At 35.6% G+C, this 15,562-nt stretch overlaps 1 protein-coding gene across 4 annotated transcripts in view; it reads right to left on the reverse strand.

The window, feature by feature from the left end:
• The window catches only part of ATRNL1 (attractin like 1), a 522,496-nt gene that overhangs the window by 343,393 nt on the left and 163,541 nt on the right, over window positions 1-15,562 (reverse strand). For all 4 annotated transcript variants that reach the window (XM_075757823.1, XM_075757824.1, XM_075757826.1 and 1 more), the window contains exon 20: window positions 12,625-12,718. In XM_075757823.1, the coding sequence (XP_075613938.1) occupies window positions 12,625-12,718 (94 nt within the window). The remainder of the gene's footprint in view (window positions 1-12,624; window positions 12,719-15,562) is intronic.

Here is a 15,562-nt window from a genome sequence, read left to right on the forward strand (position 1 = left end):
AAATAGATTTAAAACCACAAATAAGACAGGGTATTTTGTGCTGAGTGCTGAGCAATCCATATCAAGCAACATAAAAAGGCACTATTTTAATTTCAAACTTAGCTATGTCTTGATAGCTTATAGATAGCTATGAGCTAACACACTGGTATTTTCTTTTCCCACTGCTACCTACGTACTTGTACTAGCTTAATGACAAATTGATTAAGCCAGATGTTTATTTCAATGTTAACAACTCTTGTACCAATTACTAATTACCATACTAATGGCCTAGCAAATGTAAATCATAAGCCCAGGTCTATACTGTGCAATGTATAATATTTTATTTGAAGGTTAAGATTTAAGAAAATTGAAACAATTTTCAAGAGCTTTGAAAAAGTCATAAGCACCAAAGATCTATTAAGAAGAAATTAACATTCATAGAATCTATTTTGTTAAAGTCACAATTCATTTCAATAAAAAGAATCAAATGTCTGTATTACTATATACATTAAACTTGTACACTGAAAACAAGAAAAATGTGGATGTTCAGGACAGGTCTGCTTTAGAAAACTGCTTTTCCTTGAAATAAAAAAAAAATTTCATGCAGACCCCTTCTCATTTCATAAAACAAAAATATTTGCTTGGGCCTACTGTTTAGCATCAATATATTCTTTCTGCTTTAATATTCCTGCATTCAATACAAATTAATTCACGCAAATCATGATTGAACTAGGTGTAGAAGCATATCCACCGCAATGTATTGACTTGGATAGCACAAGCCCTGACAACAGACACACAAAGACAGTCCCTTGAGCCTTTGCTCAGTCCTGGTCAAAATTATGTGATCAATTTGCTGGATTAAGCAGCATCAGCAACATGACCACCAAGTAAGCTACCAAATGCTTCCTCCAGTATTACAAAACTGTTTTTAACAGAGAACAGCTCTATAACAGCTAATATTTTCAGTTACTTGTCAATTAATAAAATCAGTATCGGCTTCAAATCATTCAACTTGATGTTCTTTTAAAATGGAAAACTTAACACAGATTCTATTGAAAAATATTATTTTCATTGTAAATGTTCCTTGAACACATTCCCTGTCTAGCTTAAAAAGGAAAACCTTGAATGTATAAGAGGTGTGTGTTACATCAGTTACACTTAGTAAAGTAATACATGTTATGATGGTTGAATTCCAACTCACCTCCCATTAGGTATATATTTTGAATTTTCCACATACTGAAATAGTAAGGGAAATAGTTATTTTGACAGGCAATGTCCTAATGTTTTTATTTTATTTTTAAATTTTATATTTAAAATAGCCTAGTAGTTCAAATGACAACTTTAGTGAAGTAATTCCTATATATACTTCCTACTGGATTTAATTACAAAGCTATTTTATAGTTAAAACTAAATCCGTTTTAATACAGTTCAGACTACATTTAATCAAGTATCTTAGAAAATGATGGATATTAACAGTATACAGACATACTAAGTAGAGAAAGGGTGAAATAACTGCTTCCTCCTTATGATTTAAAATTATTTTTCCTTAAACCAAAAAGAAAAAAATATTATCTGTCATTTAAAAAGCACAAATGCTGTTCATCATTTACTGAGAACTGATGCTTTGTGCCTCAGTGAATGTTGTCATTTCAGGAAGAAACAGTCTTATTTAAAAAAAAACAAACCACACACACACACAAAAGGTGTTTTGGGAGACATCCAATGCTATTTAATAAGCTCACTGTAGAATCTTTGTTGTCATAAATCTCGAAAAAAAGTCAGAATTTACATGAACATGCAAAAATAACTATGTGCCAAAACAGCTGGGTTCCTTTGAAATCATCTCATTTTTTACAAATCAGTTTCAGATGAGAAGAAACTACATCATCTGTATCAAAACTCAATATAGCTATGGCCCACAACAATTTTTGCTTGTTTTGCTCACAACTGGAGTTTCTGTTACAGACTATTTAAAGTCTAACAGTACATAATGAAATACCAGTTCTGCATATTGAAATCAATGTCTATATTTAAATCATAACGCTTTTTTCAATATAACTCTACTCTCTTTAAATTTCAGCCACCTAAACCTCATTTCTGTTACTAATCGTTTAATGAAAATGGATCAATTCTCCTTTTTCTCTAAAAATGTTCTGTAAAAAGTCTTGCTAGCCCCCCAGTACTACCTTGAATGATTCAGGGGAAAGAATTCCATAAAGTTTTTTACTACAATATTTTTAAGCACTTCTACCAGAAAATGTTAAGTATCTATTTTATCCTTGGTAGAAACCACTGGAGAAAAAGTGAAGCTGTACAAAGAAGATCATAAACAATTAACGCATCTCCAGATGTACTAATCTAAATAGTCTATCAGCATCTGCTACTTAAGACCTCATGTTGGTGCCCATTTGTAAGTAATGAGCAGTCACATCGCACTGGGGCAAGAAGCAGCTGGTTAATCCAAAGTGCTCACAGGGAGCAGGAAGCCAGCAAGGCCAACAACTGCAGGACATCTTGGGACCGAGCTGCATGCTCAGCACAACATCTTGTCTCACAACGGAGAAGTGGAATTCCTGGGGATTCAGGGGAGAGGGAAGGTTTTGTGGAAATATTCACAAAGCTTTCACTCCCCACCAGGCGAGCAGTATGTGCTTATGAGTCATTGCCACATGAACGTTCAGGTGTATGGCTCCTAGAATCTGACGGACATTCTGCCTTGTCTCTTGTTTAGCTGCTTCTTGTTGCCCTCATCATTGTCACTATCCAGTAGCATTCCAAGCACTTTTTTCAGTCACAATTTTGAAAATTTTGAATGATTCATCTTACCTTAAATTGAAAACTAATAAAAAGAACGCGCTTGTTTATGAAGCACCTGAAAACTGATGGCTTTACACAGCCAAAACTGTTGGATTCATTTTTTCTTTTAAATATAGTTCTGATTAAGGTTCCAACAATATTGCTATAAGCCCCTCTTGCCTTATGTCCCTTGTCTCCTTTTCCTACAACTGACAAACTGCCTTTGTCTATGCTGATATGGACTATGAGCAACAGAAAGGATGGGGGCATGTGAGGAAACCCTTTGGCTCTCCTCCTTGGCTCTTTTCCAGCACAAAGGGCCAATATTGATACATAAAATTTTGATAAACAGTTTTGAAGGCTGATCTGTATCTCATACACAAGCCAAGATCTCCTTAGGAAGGCCAAAATATTAAAATCAATCTGATAGCATTGATTTCTCAAATGCGTCCATATACTAAAGCTGACCAGTGTTTGTGTTTCACGAAGGCAAAAATAATCATATATGTCAAATTCTTTGTTCTAGAGAAAGGGCCCGTGAAAAACTCCACTAGCAACATTTGTTTTCTGGAAGATGCTCACCTTGAAAACGTTGTGTCCTCCATAAAGTTTTGTACGAGTATTTCCTCTTAAATCTTTGAAAAAAAAAAAAAAAAAAACCCATCTCCTTAAATATTCCCCTTCCACAAAGGAAATATGACTTTCCTCCCTTCTACTCCATAGTTAATTGTCCAAAGCTGACTCTGGTAGCAGCAGTCAGCAATAATAATAGTGATAGGCTTGTTACTATAACATAGCATACATTGAATTTAATCAGTTACAATATGGCAATATATACTAGAATTTTTAATAAGAGCTACCTCAAATATCTGGTTTTGTCAGTCACAACTCTGCTGAAATTTTTCTTCTGATGACAGCAGGATGAGTAGCCAGAAAAGCCATCAAATACTTACTTTTTCTTCTATAAAGACAACCTGTTTTCTTCAGCCAAAGCAGTAGGAAGGCCCAAACAACTTCATGCTCCACTGGAAGTCTGTGTTATTTTTTCTCCTCTGCCTGTAGCAATAATTCTCTTTTAAAAATTGAAGTGAGGTTTTGGGTTAAGAAGAGATGGAGGATTAAGCATTGTTGTCTTTGAGATTTAGAAAAAAAAAAAAAAGGCTATCTTTTTAACTCTTAAAACAATCTGCAGGAGTTCATTTTATGGCGTAAAGTCTGTAAAGAAAGATTTAACAGACTCCAAAGCGGGACAATTACTTAGGGAGACAATTCCAACTTCACTGTCTCCTTAAGAGGGACGGAATGGAACAAAAAAAAAAAAAAAAAAAAAAAAGGCATCAAAACTGAATGGATCGGAGCCACTGAATCGAGAGACACACATATGTGCTGTGATGCTTCTATCTCACCACCAAATTGTTAGATGCCCAGTTACTGGAGTATAATTCCCAAACCCAGAACAACTACCACAACTGCTCGCACAGCACATGGGTTGCAGTTAGGTGCGTAGGGACACCACAGCTGGAGAGTTTCTCAGGTACCTGTACACTCGCCTCAATGGGTTTTGCATGACAGAGTTACAGATCAAAACCATTTAGTGGACTTAGGTGTGTGTACAGTTTCGCTGGAAAGCAATGGCTGGATCAGAGTATTCACTGGGCAGGTGAGAGACACACAGGACATCAGGTGGACAAGCTGTTGCTACCTGAAAAAGAGCTTGAATCTGAGAGCATCTATAGTGAATACTGAAAACGTAAAATGGTTAGGTCAGGCACACAGTGCCTTGGCTATACTGAGGCAGAGAAGTTCATTAATAAGGAGTAGTTAAAAGTACTCTACTAGAGTAATTCACAGATGTTATTCTATACATGACAATTTATGATCTGTGAGATTTATCATGAGTCCTATGAACAATGACAGTTTATAATCCAACCACCCACCGCAGCATGAAAAGAACAGAATAATTATATCAATGGTTAACAGAGTTAGTGACCATGAAGTCAAACTGGATGTATTTATGATTTGTGGCAACTCCAGCATCTTATCTGGACAGAAAGAATAGACTATGGGGTACTTGGTTCATGCAGATTAGGAGAGACAACTGACTGGTAGAATTGCATGTTGAAAAGAAGCTGGTGTCCACTACCAGAAACCTCCTACAAGTTTTTTCTGGAACTGAACAACACCTTACGTTGCCTGTCGTACAAGAAATGCTTTACTCTGCTTCCACATCTCCCCAGAGAAGCAGTACCAAGAAGTGGTATAACTGCCTGCACCTCTCCCACTGGGCTGGTTGCTTTATAAGAAGAGTTGTTCATACTGATTTTGGCTTCTGTTACTTTTCATAAGCCTCAGCCTTGCTAGCTCTTAACTGCAGTTCTGGTCCTGGCCACAGAGAAGCATTCCCAGGTGCCTTCATTGCACACCCTAATGGATGCAATGCAGCACAGCCCCAAATTCATTTTCAACAGCTTGAACTGGGAGAAAAAAAACCCTCAAATTGTAAGTCTTCACAACCTGTTGTGACCCTGTCTGCTACGCAGATATGTGCAATTCTGCTTTAAAGTTAGCCCTAGATGAGATGTAAAGCCATACCAAGCCACAAGCCCTTCGCCCCTCCTTAGCTGTATGGGAACAGCCTCAGAACCTCCCACTTTCTAAAAACTAGCACAGAAGCTAAGGTCACAGCTTTGCTGGATAACAAAAAAATCAGACTCAGTAATAAAGCAGTTTTATGGCAGTCATAACCTCCCTTCCTCTCCTCTTCCCAGTAACTCCCTCATGCAGCACAGGCTATCCCTGTTTCTTTTTTTCCTGTATGACAGTAGCCATTAGCATCACTCCTGCTCCTAAACTCATGCCCATCCAGACTCAATGCGTACCTAATTAAAGGCAGAATAATTGTCTTCAGATTATATTTAGCTTTAAATCTTTATGGGTCTATTTCAGACCTAAAGAACTTGTAAACTTGTCTATTCTTGTCAGCTGTGCTACTCTATTATAACAAAAATAATACATAGAAGTATTACATTACCTATACATCCTTGGACAATCCAGACTATAGTAACACTTGGCACTAAAAATTACTAGCACTTCTTATAAAAATGGTTTGCTTTATAACAGACATGTCCTGAGCACTGGAATTCAAAACACATCATCTGCGAAAGACTTAGGCAGCCTGCCCTGTTCCACTGCTCCACTGATAGATCCTGCACTAAGCAAAACAGATTATTCAAACGTCAATCACTGGATGGCATGGCCCTGGCACACAAGGAAAAAATTTTTAAAAACAAGGTATCTGGATTCACTTATTTTGAGGGGAAAAAAAAAAAAATCCAGCACCATATATTTTTCAAATAGGAAACAAAAAATATATTACTTAATTAAACCTATATCCAGCACACTAACATAAACCAGTTAGGCACAAGAGACAGGTACAGTGCTTGCATTCCTGTTTTACAGCCAGGAGTGTCTGGAAAGTTATAAAGAAAGTCTGATTTGCTCTGCAATTTGTATTTTTTGGAGGTAGCCTGGAGAGGAAATAATGAATATAGAAAACCTTAGAGAACAACTGAAGCCCAGCGGTGAGCAGATTCTGCTCTGGTAAGCTTGCCAAACCAAGAGATATACATATATATATGTGCATACAGTCAGTTCTGGAAGAGCCTAATATAGAAGCCAGGAGCAAAATCACTTTATTCTCATAAAAGAGAAACCCTCACCCTCAAACTGTTCCCATTTTCCAGACAATTAGTACTGCACTCAGAAAGATAAAAGGCATATTTCATGGGAACGGAACACCTAAGAAAATTACACGTACCATTTTTAATTCAGCTTTTGGCAAGAGACATCTTGCTAACATAACTAGTTTTACGTTGCAATATCAATATTGCAGTGTTCCCCAGATTTAACACATTCACAACTGTCCCACAAGAAAGTATCACTACACAAAGGTCTTGGCTAAGAGCTTGCAGCTGCTCCCTTAGCCACTAACTCCTCACACTGCCTTCTAGGACCAAGGACATTCCAAGTCCAGTTCTTCTCCATTTTTACAAAGTCAGGCAATTTCCTGAATAAAATGTAATGTTTGCGATGTAACAATGCTTATGAAAAGTGTTGTTTCACATTTACAGGGAGCCTGCAACTCTGAAAGATCCCAGAGAGCCTCATGAACTTTACATATCATATACTGAATATGTCAAAGAAGAGAAAGTGAGCCTACCGCAGTATGGGGTGGGGAATCAACAAAAAGACTGATAGTGACATACAATACTGCCAAAACCCATTTTAAAAAAAATACTGCACAAGGCCCATTGCAAATCACAAATGTTTTTTTCTTCAAATTTTAGATTAAAAACTATCTCAAATGTTTCAAGTGCTTTCTGAGTGTTTAAGCCATTAGAGTGCAGTTGGGTCATGTTCTAAAGCTTTGCTATTAGACATATTGTTTAAATGAAAGCTGTAATTTAAGCAAAAATGATTGATGCCACAAACATGAATTAAGAAAAAAAAAAAAGTATCTCAAGTCCTTGATAGATCTGGCAATAATTACTACATGTAGAGCAGAAAATTAGTACATTTAAAACATATATTTAATGTTGAAGTGGGAGTTTTATTTTATTGCTCTCCTTAGCAACCTAACGATCTAGCTCTTTGAGAACTAGCTGAAGGCTTGAACCTATCCTTACAGAAGCAAGCTAAAATTTTCAGGCAGTTAACTAAGAACAGAGGCAGTTGCTAAATCCACCTAGATCTACATGCCAGATTTTGCTGGAATTCCCCCTAAAACACCATAGGTAACGGTGTAACATCCAGAGGCATGTCAAAGTTTTCTGTTAAATGGAAAACTCAAGGACTGGACTCAGAATGAGCAAGGAGAAAACACCTGATGTCAAACACAACCAAATACGTAAATTGTGGAATATGACCAAATAACAGAAAAATGAAAAAATCTTGAAAAAAGCAAAAATTAAAATACAGTTTCCTTTAATATTTTAAAACATTAAATATCATACTTTTTAACTTCACTTTAGAAAAGCACAGATCACCATAGTAACTAGTATTAAATGGATTCTACCTTCTATCAGGAAAAATAAGGGGTTTTTATTAAACTTCCAGCAACTGGAATCTCCCTGGGTTGTTTTTGTTTGTTTGGGGTGTGCGTGTGTGTGTGTGTGTGTGATAAATAATGTTCTAATAAAGTGAATTTGTTATGTGATTGCTGTCAATTTTTCCCATACCCAAAAGCAGAGCTCTGAGAGGAAACAGATTTACTTTGCTATCAGCAAATAAAGCTGCAGTGATATCAATAGAATGGTGAATTTGACTCATAACCCAGTATATGTTAAACTGCTTTTCCATCTGGTAAGAGGAATTATACCATTCTGTGGAGGGGAATTATACAGAACAGGACAGCTGGATATTTTTAAATCTTATTCTTATGTAAATCAGACTATCAATAAGTGCTTATTATTTATGCACAGATCCTTACATTATTAAATAGCTTTTAAAAGCTTGCATAGAGTGAAGATTTTACCAAAGAAACAAGGTATATTTTTATAAATAAAATAGTATTTCTTTCAACTCTTCAGAAGAAATAACGGTATGACTAAGAAATGAACAGTCTGAATATTTATCAGAATTAAAACGAGCAAAACATTACTTTTTCATTCCAGAATACCTTGGCTCTATACATTTTCTACTCTTAAATCTGTCCTTCTTACAACTACATAAAATATACTATGAAATAAGATATTAAAAATAAGGACACACAGCCCCCGATATTTTATTTCCACCCAGCAGTTCTTCATTATGGAAGTCTTGAACCCAGTTTTTGCCCAGTTCTTACATGGTTTTTTGGTAGTTATGTTTTGTGGTTTGTTTTGTCTGTTTGGGTTTTGTGGGTTTGTGGTTGGGGTTTTTTGTTGTTTGTTTTTTAACACACCACAGCAGACATTCACAACATTTTAATGTTTCCCATTTAGGTAACAGAATTAGTATTCTGATTTATGCCTGGGAACTTAGATACACTAAAATGATATCTAACCTGCTCATCATTCAAAGATACAATCTCAATACCACCAGGACAGGTCCAACAGCCTAAAATCTGCCACAGTGGAGAGTACTTCACAAGAGAGATTGATTTCCTTCCCCCGAAACTACAGCAATGGCCGTAACTGGGAAGTACAGTGCAATAAATGTTACAGTACATCCAGTAAAAACTGACAATTTGAAAAATTCACTATGAAACCTTATTTCCACCCAGCATTTGTAACCCTGTAACCTTTCCAGATGCTCATAAATTGTCCAGATTTACACAGATTTACCAGGGATGACAAAAGCTACAGTCACATCTCCAGGTGAAGGCTATGTCTTGGAAGAGCCCAGAAATAATGAAACTTCTCAAAGAATGATTTAACTACTCACTTAATTCTGTAGTTTTCATATTTTTCCTCCCTGCATCCAGTAAAAGTTCAAATTTTGATATTAAATAAGAGAACTTTGAAACATCCCCTTGTCATATTCCTTACATTTCCATAGGCCTATTTCTGAAAATTTATCTGTGTATATCATCCTGCATATGGATACACTGAAAAGTATGGAAATTTTAAAACCTTTGTAGACAAAATTCTATGAGGGAGTAAAATTAGCAGTTACCAAATTAAATATTACAGAAAATTAAGTAAAAGTACTTTAAAGTAATATTTTTTCACCTAAAAATATATTTTAAGTCAATATGATTTTCCTATTATTATCAATGGAACATTTTGTTATTAAAATTAAGGGGAGGGGGGAATCTAAGTTTTTTTATTTATATCTGATTTTATTGTTTTACAGTCCAGTTACTTTGAATAATCAAACCATTCTAATCAGTTCTACCTGAACGTTTTACCAACTGAAACTACCTACTTAAAGAAAACAAAAATATTTCTTTTTGGAAAAAAATGTTATCATGTGTCTTTAAAAAAGCATTGTAAAATAGAATGTAAATGTATGCTCAAAGCTGCTTTAGAAGACTAATTTTGGTTTAAAATGCCACTGTGTTGCGTGCTTTCCAACAGCACAATTCAGAAATTAATATAACTGGGAGATGAGTATGCTAAAATAAATTATAAATAAATAAAAAATAAGAAAAAATAAAGATCCTCCATAAGAACACAAATAACTAGCTATTCTTAAGCTAGGAAGGAAGGAAGGAAGGAAAAAAAAAAAAAAAAAAAGAAAAAAGTGTTGTGGAGTTTCCTTGATTTCCTACAATCTCTGCCCCAAGGCATGGCATGTACTGCACATGACGACCAGATATAAAAGCTTCAGAGGAAGGGAGGGAGATAACGTACAACCCTGCAGCTATGACTTTCTAATCAATAGGATTCTTGACAGGAATATAAATCTAACTTTCGCACTGAACAGTTAGAGTTTGGAATTTTCACAGAAATCCTTATTTTAGAAATCACAGGGTTATAGGTTTGCTGCTGAGATCGCACAACAGCCTATCTAACGAGTGGCAAAAAAACCCCAATTCTTATCCAGAGCTATGGAGAACAGTATTCACACTTTGAATCAAGTTCCAGATGATTTATGAAGAATATAATAAAGTAATAAATACAAGTAAAGCATTTAGCTGATTTAAAATAATCCTTATCTTCTTGATAACTACTGTGTATGTAATTTGACAATATAATACTATACTTTCAAAACAGGTTTTGAGTGTAAGGGTAATTTTTACAGAGAAAATAGTTTTCCATTTTTTTAAACAACATACAAATGTGATCAAGTTTGCATTCTTCATATGAAGTTTACAAATGAGATGGCAGTACAGGACTGGATTCAGTCATACAGGATTGTATGTATGTAAAACTGGATTCAGTTTTACGTTCATCATCTCCTAATGTTCTAAGGGAAATAATTGAAAACAACATTTGACTGTAACTTCCGTACATGAATGGGTCACTCTCCCAAACCAAGCATCAGAGTAGAATGACAAATCCTAAGTGTATCATCTGATGACATGTACTAAAACTCTAAATCTGTGGTTATCAGCTTTCCTCAGGACCTTCAGTGATCTTAACAATGAGCCTCTAATACTGAAATTTTATCCTAGATAGTCTCCTCATACGGTCAAAGTGTCTGTTATTGGAACTGGTCTACATGCACTCTCATAAACTAGATAGTCTACATAATTTTTTTTTTTAGTTTTTTTTTTTTTTTTTTTAAGAACAGAATTAGGAAAGACTTTAGAGCAAAAATACTATTTTTATATTAATATTGGTGTCTATGAACCCAACAGATGTGAAGTTCACAACCTGAAACATGATCACAGCCAAAACCAATTTGAAAATGGCTGCTCTGCAGAGTTTACTTCCTCCCAAAGAAACACCACAACTTGCCCTGGGTAAGTCCTTGGTCTGTGTAAGAATCTAGGAAGGGGCATGTATTACATGTGACCAAACCAGGGATTTACAAAACCAGGGATTTGCAATTTTAAGTTTACTCTGGAAAAGCCAAAATTCAAATCTCCATTTTGTGGAATTGCTATAACTCTTGACCAGGACAGGAAAATCCACCACCAAATCAACCTTTTCTCTTCTAGTTCTGTAAATGTGATAAAAGAACTGTTTATGGCAGCCATAAACTCAGGACAGCACACTGATATGGCTGAGTAACACGACCGACCGCATGAGACAAAAGTTCCAAATCAGAGTGGAGAAAACGATGATGAAATAGACACAAGACAAAGGGAAACAGCAAAAAAGGTATGTGAAATACAGACTGGGAACAGGTCTATAAAGGGTCCCTTAGGCTGAATGGTATTTCGGAGAGGACTGGAGTTAGGAGCAAAGAAACTGTTTCCTGTAGTTTGAGTGGTACCGTGTACTGAGGATTAGATTCCACCCCCTCACCCTCCATTCTTTATAAATAGGTAGAATGGCATCAACATATGTCCATAGCACACTGGTAATCAAACAATTTGTTAACATCTAGAATGGATTAATTGTTTGGACACAAAAAGAGGAAAAAATTTCTCAGTGAAGACAATTCAGCGTTTAAAGATATTATCCCTCTTCAGCATTTGTCATGATAAAAATTCATCATTTAGTCCTAATCTTGATTTCCCATCTCATCCTGAGTCTTCAGTTAGGTAGACAAGAAGTCCCAGAGGTACCACTGAAACAGTATACCTGCCAGCACAGTTCTTTCTCACAAATATACACATAGTCTCTGCATCAGATATTTTTGGTTCTTGACATTTACCAAGCAAAGCGTTAAGGGTAGGATTCAAGCCAGTTCATTAAGTGTATCAAACATGAATCTCCAAATCCGGTAAAAGAACAAGGCCTCGTGGCAGACAGAACATAACCTTCCGGCATCTCTCCCTGCCAGAGAGGAATAAACTGTATTTATGCCTTTTCCCCAGTTCCAACCAACATTGCTAAGTCAATTTAGGGACCAAATACTATTTAAAATAACGATAATCATGAAAGGAATAAGGTTCCTATTGGATAATGCAATGTACAGGATAGAATGAACTGAAAGAAACTAAATACAAAGCTATTCATAGTTAACTTTAATGTGTTATTTCTCCTACTTGAGAAATTCCTCCAGTAGTTCCTTGTTCTTAGTCCTCCTATTTGTTATGCTCTATCTTAAGTTGATGTAAAGATGTAATTCTGTAACAAAAGACTAAGTAATATTGAAATTTCCTAAGAAAAGTAGGAAACACTAGATTCATCCCTGAAACGTTGTCAAGTCAATCACAAAATCCCAAATCCAAAAGCAAAACAGAACCAGAAAAGAGGTGATTATACCATAGGCATGAATTGCAATAGCTGCACTGCATTTAATTGTACTCACAGTTGACACTGGTCTCCTTTGATTCCCTTAGTTGTGCAGAAACATTTTCCTGTTTGCATGTGACAAATATTTGCATGTCCACTGCACGTGCAAGCTATAAAATCAAAAAGGAAAAGTGAGATTTCTTCACCCATATTTTACTTTGTAACTAAAGGAATTTTCATGGATTTTAATACTTCGTCCTAAACAAATTTCCTACAAGTTGTATTAAAAAAAACCCAACAAACCTACTTCAATTATAAGCTTCTTGAACATTTCACTAGCACTTCATTTAGTTTATTTTCTATAGAGTTAGGAACCATGCATATGTCATTAGGGGCTCTCCTCCATACCTTAAATAAAGCAGTTTGAGAATAGCCATTAACGTCTACCATTTCAATGCACAATACAGAAAATTATTAACAATATTTCTTTTCTATACAAGGTGAAACCCTGGCCAATGGCAAAAGCAAAATTCCATTAGTTTCAAATGTCTAATTAAAGAAAGTATTATTGCAAATGTTTGGTAAAATGTCTAATATAATTGGAACTCCTGCTTTTGAAAAAACAAACAAAAAGAAAGCTTTGAAGCCATTTAAACAAAGACAGAGTTAATACTACAATTATGGTCCACAACAGGAATATTTCAGAAGCGAAAACCAGGCACCTTTGAAAGCTCCTGAATTTTGAATTGAGGAGAATCACAGAAACATCATGTCTCCCTCCACTCCTTTGTAAACTCAGTGGCTAAAGTAAAGGCCTCCACAGTGGTCTGCTCGCTGCCATTCTTGCTGCCTGATTGATTCTCACCTCAAACGAAACCTTCACATTCCCAATTCTTCAGCTTTCTTTTTGCTTTCCTTTCCCATGTTTATACAAACGACTATCTTGTTTAGGCAGCCCTCCCTCTTTTCCAACCAAGCGTACAAAACTTAATAACCTCCCTCTGGTAAATGTGTCAATAAGTTCCCACATCATACCGGAATAATTACTTGCTAATATTCACACTACATTTGAAGTCTTTCTTTAATACAAAGTAACTCTGAACCTACCTTGATGATCATATTATGCTTTCACTGAAGTTTTAATTACAACTAAGATAAAAGATTTAATATGTGGGCTCCTGCTTGGGAACAGATACAATACTAAGTGGGGAGCTGTATATAATAAAAGTTTATTTTCCACTTTATAATGCTGATATTGAATTTCTATCAGAGTGACTGAGTTTTAATGCTCTTACTCTACTGATAAGGAATAACACACAATGAAGATTTCTGTGACAGTGTCCCATACCGTGCACACTCTAACCTCCTGCCCCAGCTTAAGACAAATAGGGAAAAAGGTAATATAACATAGAACCTCAATTAAACATAAGATATTATTAACAGAATATTTCCTTGTCAAGAATTCTATGGTTTGTTCAGCTTTCAGAACTTGTTAAATAGCTGGCTGAAGCCAAAGGAGCGATTCTTACTAAAGAGGTAACTAGAGATTCAGTGTCTGCAGGACACACATACCGGAAATTTCGGTGCAGCATATAGTGATGTGTGACGTTTTTCTCTCTTTCATAATACAGCTTGTAACAACATTTCTGAAAAACACCTTCAGTTACCATAGAGTGCTAAATTTTGTAATTGTCCTATGATCTCGATATATCTCTACAATAAATTTTCATTGAAGTGCTGCTACTATATAATCAGTTATGTTTCCCTAAATCCATTCAGGTTTTCCCCTCTACATTTATGGAATGATTATTTAGGCACTTTAAGCTGGAAAAGCCTCTTCTCAAAAGTTAATTTCAATCATGTAAATCTTTGCTATACTTTGAATAAAAAAACAAAGGAATATATTCTTAATGCCTTACTCTGCTTATGGTTAATTGATCTTTATAGTGATGCACCATTACAAGACAGCACAAAACTTATAAAGGACCTAAAAGGCTGAATTGCAAATCAGATTCTAAAAACTGTCAATATATTGACAAACACAGAAGATATTGCCAACCAACCTTAATTGATTACTCCCATAGTTATTGTTCACTTAATAGGAAGTAGATCACAAATGTGAAAGCAGAACTTGCTTTACTTGAGTAGCTTTTATTTAGTAAGTTATAAAAGCCTTTGGACACTATGCATCTTTATTGCCTTCTTGGGGGAAAAAAAAAAAAAAAAAGGAGGGGTAAAATGGATTATACAGTAAAAGTAACAGATGTAGCTATATGAGACTTTGTGGATGGGCAAAACCATTTCCTTTGGCAGCTCAGACATAACTTGTATACCCAGTCCATGGAATTACCGATAAATCAAACTTTTCAGCACTATTTATCCCCAGGAACATCTAAATCAAATCAGCACCTATATAGTGCACTTTAGCGTGCTATGTGCTCACTCACACAGCAATCCAGAGACGAATGTCTCTCCAATCAGCCAGGTATCGCCTTTCATTTAAACTGCACTATGTTTTAGTCGCTGCACTCTGTCTTTGGAGTTTCCTGGATTTATACTGGAGAATCATTAAATAACATAAACATCTGACGGAATTTATTTTCCCATGGACTCATGTCTAAATGTTAACCTATGTGTATTCATAGCACACAGAAACAGAGGACACATTCGTAGTTTGGTTTCTCTCACCAAAAACACCAACATGGCTTCTCTACCTCACCTGCATTTTCATGACACAAATGAAGCTTCTATAGTGCTAAGATCAGTATGGCTGGAAAAGGAGAAGAAAGGAGGAGTTCAGAAGATTCAGAATGTTGTATTCTGGATTCCTCGTCATTGAAAAAGCTAGTTCTGACAAGCCCAGCAGCTAATTTTCTTCTATTAAAAGATGAAGAGAAATTACTCTTATTGATCAAGTTGCTAGTAATTTAACTGTTCCCTGGACAATACCTTGAAAAAGGACATCAGGAGCTAATCACATTTACCCTGTTTTAAAAATCTCATCTGGACAAATT

The sequence above is a fragment of the Balearica regulorum genome, chromosome 7 (genome assembly GCF_011004875.1).
Source record: "Balearica regulorum gibbericeps isolate bBalReg1 chromosome 7, bBalReg1.pri, whole genome shotgun sequence".
In the NCBI taxonomy this organism is placed as follows: Eukaryota; Metazoa; Chordata; class Aves; order Gruiformes; family Gruidae; genus Balearica; species Balearica regulorum.